Raw genomic sequence first — 6000 nt, forward strand, 5'->3', positions numbered from 1 at the left:
AGCCTCTGCTCGAAAGTGCGTCTCGGGGCCTCAGCAGCAGTCGGCTGCCCCTCAGGCACCAGGATCTGAGCCAGACAGGGTGTGTGTGCTCTCAGGGTTGGCGCCTCCGAACCTGCGTCCCCCTCAGTGAGCATCTTTACGAGGAGTGAGGCCCAAAATGAGGGGCTGTGACCTCAGCTCAGGCCCTTTGCTGGGCTGTTCCTGGGACAGTTTCCTGAAACCTGAGTGCTGTCCCTTCCAGCTCATCTGACTTAGAATCCTGCTTCTAACGTCCTGCTACTTTGTGCACCTTTGAAGTAAACTTCTATTTCTGTTTCATTTCAGTTTGTATGTGGTTTCTTTGAGCTCAGATGTTAAGCATGTAATATTGTGTGTGGTGTTATGGAGTTCAGCTCTAACTGACAGAAATTTTTTATCCAAGTGAAATACAAATATTCCAAACTCACCCATACTTTTATGGGATTTGCAAGCGTGCTGACAATCAACATCATTTCAACACCCGAGTTGTGTCTTATTAGATTATTTCAGGGTTTACTTTGGGCCTAAGGACTAATATCTACAAAATAATAATTTATAATTTTTCTTTTTGTTTGAATTTTTTGTTTTATTTTATTTTTTGTTCTGTTTTCTTTTTGCTTTCCAGACTATGCCCGAGTAATCTCAGCTTTCTTTAATTACTGGATCACACATATCCTTCCTGAGAAAAACAATGAATAAAATCAGTACATCTATTTAAGAAGAGCTAATATTTGACAAGAAAATAGGAAAGACAGATATGAAATGGTCTGGGACTTAATTTCTATACACAGAGAAGATGAAATTCTCTAAGTTTTCTTTGTAGCCCAAACCCTGGGAACTTTGAGGACATTTCAGTTCATCTGTTTGTACATAATAGGTAGATGTAATCTGAGACTTTTAAGTGAGAAATTGGGATAAAATTGAAAATTTCTTTGAAATTGTGTGTGTCTTAAATTTAAAAATGGACATTCTGTTAAATTGAATAAACTGTATAGTTTGAAGCTGTATATATATTTTTATAAAGTTTTAAATCACTTTGTGTCTGAAAGTTTGTTTTAAGAATGTCGTATGGATATTAAAACGTTCATGGTTAAGTAGTTTGATTCTAGTTGAATTTATTGATTGTTTTCTTCTTTTTTTTCTCTTTACTTTGAGAAGAATATCAAGAACATGTTTTTCCTGTTTGATCTTCCTTTTGTCATAGAAGCCGTCACCAGTTTTCAGTGAGACTGAGTTTTAAAAACAGCAGTCAATCAATCGATGCAGCATCTCAGGATTGGCACTGTCTCTATACATGAAAATACACTTTTTTACTGTGGTAAAGTATACATGACATAAAGGATGCCATTTGAGCTTTTTTGAAGTGTACAGTTAAGTGGCATTAAGTACATTCGCAGTGTTGTGAGGTCATCACCACTGTCCTTCCATTTTAGGCTGAACAGTGTTCCACCTTCTGTCCGTGGACACTGGGGTTGTTTCCCCCATTTCCTGTTACGAATAATGCTACAGTGAACATCATGTACAAAATTCTGCGTGCACATTTGTTTTCATTTATCTTGGGAGTGGAATAGCTGGATCAGATGGCAACTCTACGTTAACCTTTTGAGGAGCTGCCAGGATGTGGTCCACAGCAGCTGCACCATCTTCATCCCCACCAGCCAAACATGAGTGCCAAGCTCTCCACGTCCTCGCCAGCACTTGTTATTGTCCATTTTCCTGGTAATCGCCGTCCTCATGGTTGTGCAGAGGCATCGTGTGGTGGTTTCAGTTTACATTCTATGTACTCATTGGCTCTTCTCCTCCTTGGAGAAATTCCTGTGGAAGTTATTGCCCATTTGTGAATTAGATTATTAGCTTTTTGTCATTGAATTATGAGTTCTTCATGCTGGGTATTAACCCCTTATCAGATCTATGATTTGAAAATATTTTCTCTCATTCTGTAGCTTGTCTTTTCACTCTCTTGTTAGTATATATATAGATAGATTCTTTATCATATTCATTATGATTTATTACAGGATATTGAATATAGCTGCCTGTGATATACAGTAGGACCTTGTTTCTCCATCCTGTATATGCTAGTTTGCATCTGCTGATCCCAAACTCCCAGTCCATCCCCCTCCCCATTAGCAACCACAAACCTGTTCTCTGTCTGTGAGTCTGTTTCTGTTTTGTAAATAAGTACATTTGTGTGATATTTTAGATTCCACATATATGATATCATATGGTATTTGTCTTTCTCTTTTTGACTTGTTTCACTTAGTATGATAATCTCTAGGTCCATCCATGTTGCTGCAAATGGCATTATTTCATTCTTTTTTATGGCTGAGTAGTATTCCATTATACACACACACACACACACACACACACACACACACACACACACACACCCCAAATCTTCTTTATCCATTCATCTGTCAATGGACATTTAGGTTGCTTCCATGTTTTGGCTGTTGTAAATAGTGCTGCTATGAACATTAGGGTGCATGTATCTTTTTGAATCAGATTTTGTCTGGCTATATACCCAGGAATCAGATTGCTGGATCATATAGCAATTTGACATGGCAACTCTATTTTTAGTTTTTTGAGGAACCTCCATACTGTTTTCCATAGTGGCTGCACCAGCTCACATTCCCACCAACAGTGTAGGAGGGTTCCCTTTTTTCCACACCCTCTCCAGCATTTATTATTTGTAGACTTCTTAATCAGATTAGGGCCATTCTGAGTGGTGTGAGGTGTTACCTCATTGTAGTCTTTTTTTTTTTTAATTTATTTTTGGCTGTGTTGGGTCTTTGTTGCTGTGCGCGGGCTTTCTCTAGTTGCAGTGAGCGGGGGCTACTCTTCATTGCAGTGCACGTGCTTCTCATTGCGGTGGCTTCTCTTGTTGCAGAGCACGGGCTCTAGGCACCCGGGCTTCAGGAGTTGTAGCACGTAGGCTCAGTAGTTGAGGCTGGCGGGCTCTAGAGTACAGGCTCAAGTTGTGGTGCACAGGCTTAGTTGCTCCACGGCATGTGGGATCTTCCTGGACTGGGGCTCGAACCCGTGTCCGCTGCATTGGCAGGCAGATTCTTGACTGCTACGCCACCAGGGAAGCCCCTCATTGTAGTTTTGATTTGCATTGCTCTAATAATTAGCAATGTTGAGCATCTTTTCATGTGCCTGTTGGCCATTTGTATGTCTTCTTTGGAGAAATGTCAATTTAGGTCTTCTGCCCGCTTATTGATTGGGTTGTTTTTTTTGACATTGATTTGTATAAGCTGTTTGTATATGTTGGAAATTAAGCCATTGTCGTTCACATCGTTTTCAAATATCTTCTCCCAGTCCATAGGCTGTCTTTTCGTTTTGTTGGTGGTTTCCTTTGCAGTGCAAAAGCTTTTAAGTTTGATTAGGTCCCATTTGTTTATTTTTGCTTTTATTTCTATTGCCTTGGGAGACTGATTGGTACGACTTCTGTCAAAGAATGTTTTGCCTGTGGAGTTTTATGTTGTCATGTCTTATATTTAAGTCTTAAAGCCATTTTGAATGGACCTGTCCTGATCCCCATCCTGGTTGGTGGCCCATCCTGGTGTCCAGGCCTGGCTGGCAGCTCCACTTACCAACCTTTATTAAGCTCAGGGAGCTGTATGGTGTATGGTATATGGGTGTGTTCTAACTTGATTGATATATATGAGGCTGTCCAGCTTTCCCAACACCACTTGCTGAAGAGACTGTCTGTTCTCCATTGTATATTCTTGCCTCCTTCGCCGAAGATTAATTGACTGGAGGTGTGTGGGTTTATTTCTGGGCTCTCTATTCTGTTCCATTGATCCATATGTCTGTTTTTGTGCCAGTACCTTGCTGTTTTGATTATTGCAGCTTTGTAGTATTGTCTGAAGTCTGGGAGGGTTATGCCTCCTGCTTTGTTCTTTTTCCTCAGGATTGCTTTGGCAATTCTGAGTCTTTTATGGTTCCATATAAATTTTAGGATTATCTGTTCTAGTTCTGTGAAAAACGTTATGGGTAATTTAATAAGGATTGCATTAAATCTATAGATTGCTTTGGCTAGTATGGCCATTTTAGCCATATTAATTCTTCCAATCTAAGAACATGGGATATCTTTCCATTTCTTTGAATCATCTTCAGTTTCCTTTATTAATGTTTTATAGTTCTCAGCATATAAGTCTTTCACCTCCTTAGTCAGGTTTATTCTTAAGTATTTTTTTTTTGGATGCAATTTTAAAAGGGATTTTTAAAAATTTTATATTTCATTGCCTTTCTATTTAATTGTTATTATAAAGCAATGCAACCAATTTCTGTATGTTAATCTTGCATCCTGCTATTTTGCTTAATTCGTTTCTCAGTTCTAGTAGTTTCTGTGTGGAGTCTTTAGGGTTTTCTATATGTAGTGTCCTGTCATCAGCATATAATGACAATTTTACCTCTTCCCTTCCAATTTGTATACTTTCTCTTTTTCTTATCTGATTGCTGTGGTGAGGACTTCCAATACTATGTTGAATAGAAGTGGTGAGAGTGGGCATCCTTATCTTGTTCCAGATTTAGTGGGAGGGCTTTCAGCTTTTCTCCATTGAGTGTTATGTTGGCTGTGGGATTGTCATAAATAGCTTTTATTACATTGAGATATGTTCCCATAAATGGAATTGTTTTTATTTCCTTTTCAGATTGTTCATTGCTAGTGTATAGAAATGCGGCTGATTTTTTGTATTCATTTTGTATCCTGCTAGTTTTCTGAATTCATATATTAGCTCGAACAGTTGTGTGTACGTGTGTGTGTATAATCTTTAGAGTTTTCTACATATGAGATATCATCTGTGAAGGAGGTCATTTTATTTCTTTCCTTCCACTGTGGATGCCCCATTCTCCAGAGCTCCTCTTCCCCATCACCGTCTGTGTCCTTAAGAGGTGTCTGCTCCACTAAGTAGAACCTTCTGGAAGCAGATGAAACAGCAAGGATGCCCTACTGGTTCTGGAGATCTGTCAACTTGAGACTAGTTGCTGTGAAGTTCCCTGAGCTTAATAAAGGTTGGTAAGTGGAGCTGCCAGCCAGGCCTGGACACCAGGATGGGCCACCAGCTAGGATGGGCATCAGGACAGGTCCACCAAGCAGGGCAGGTCCACTGACCAGAACAGGGCCCCCCAACCGGGATGGGCCACCAACTAGGATGGGTCATCAACCACGATGAGCCCACAACTGGGTCAAGCCACCAACCAGGGTGGGTCACCAGCCAGGATGGGCCACCAACTGGAATGGGCCACCAACTGGGATGGGTCATCAACCACGGTGGGCCCACAACTGGAACAAGCCACCAACCAGGATGGGTCACCAACTGGGATGGGCTCACCGTACCCCAGGGGCTGCCTCCTTGAGAATGGATGATGGTCCACTGTCTCCATGGAGCTGGAAACAAGACACGGCCACAGCCTGAAGTAGGACTGTGGGCAGCTTCCAGTCCATGCCTAAGATGGCCTTCGTCTCATTTCCCACTCAGTGGAGATATGATCTGCTGCCACAGCTGCTTTTCCCTCCTCCCCTGAGACATAACGTCAGTGAGGTCAGAGGCCCAGGAATTGTGTCACCTTCACTGCAGGGCTGAGGGGTCACTCTAGGCAGGTAACATCAACCTGCTGCTTCCTTTTCAGAACCTCTGCCTGCCTCGGGCGGGACACCTGACTTTCTGATTTGCCAGGTTGTAATCCTTCCATTAAGGTGCCTCTTAATTAATGACACGTGTTTGCCGGTATGAAAATAAATTAAATATTGACAGATTCATAATTTCCCATTAATTCTCAATATCCAATTTGTGTCTTTCAGTTATGCACAATCTACATCTTTTCCATGCCCAGCAAATGAATACACTATTGTTGGATTCTGGGGAAAATTTGTGATTTGCAGACAAGACTTAACCCTTTACTTGATTCTTTTCTGGTCTCAGCACAGAATCCCTGTAAACTCTCCTGTCAGCTCATTGGGCTTTACTTTGTCCGTTT

General features: G+C 41.2%; 1 protein-coding gene across 1 annotated transcript in view; it reads left to right on the plus strand.

Moving 5' to 3' along the window:
• The window catches only part of ERICH1 (glutamate rich 1), a 47743-nt gene extending 46631 nt beyond the window's left edge, over positions 1 to 1112 (plus strand). The window contains exon 6 of the mRNA XM_032618597.1: positions 644 to 1112. Coding sequence (XP_032474488.1) covers positions 644 to 717 — 74 coding nt within the window. The 3' untranslated portion in view covers positions 718 to 1112. The remainder of the gene's footprint in view (positions 1 to 643) is intronic.
• Positions 1113 to 6000: the final 4888 nt, after the last annotated feature.

This window comes from Phocoena sinus, chromosome 21 (assembly GCF_008692025.1).
Source record: "Phocoena sinus isolate mPhoSin1 chromosome 21, mPhoSin1.pri, whole genome shotgun sequence".
Lineage (NCBI taxonomy): Eukaryota > Metazoa > Chordata > Mammalia > Artiodactyla > Phocoenidae > Phocoena > Phocoena sinus.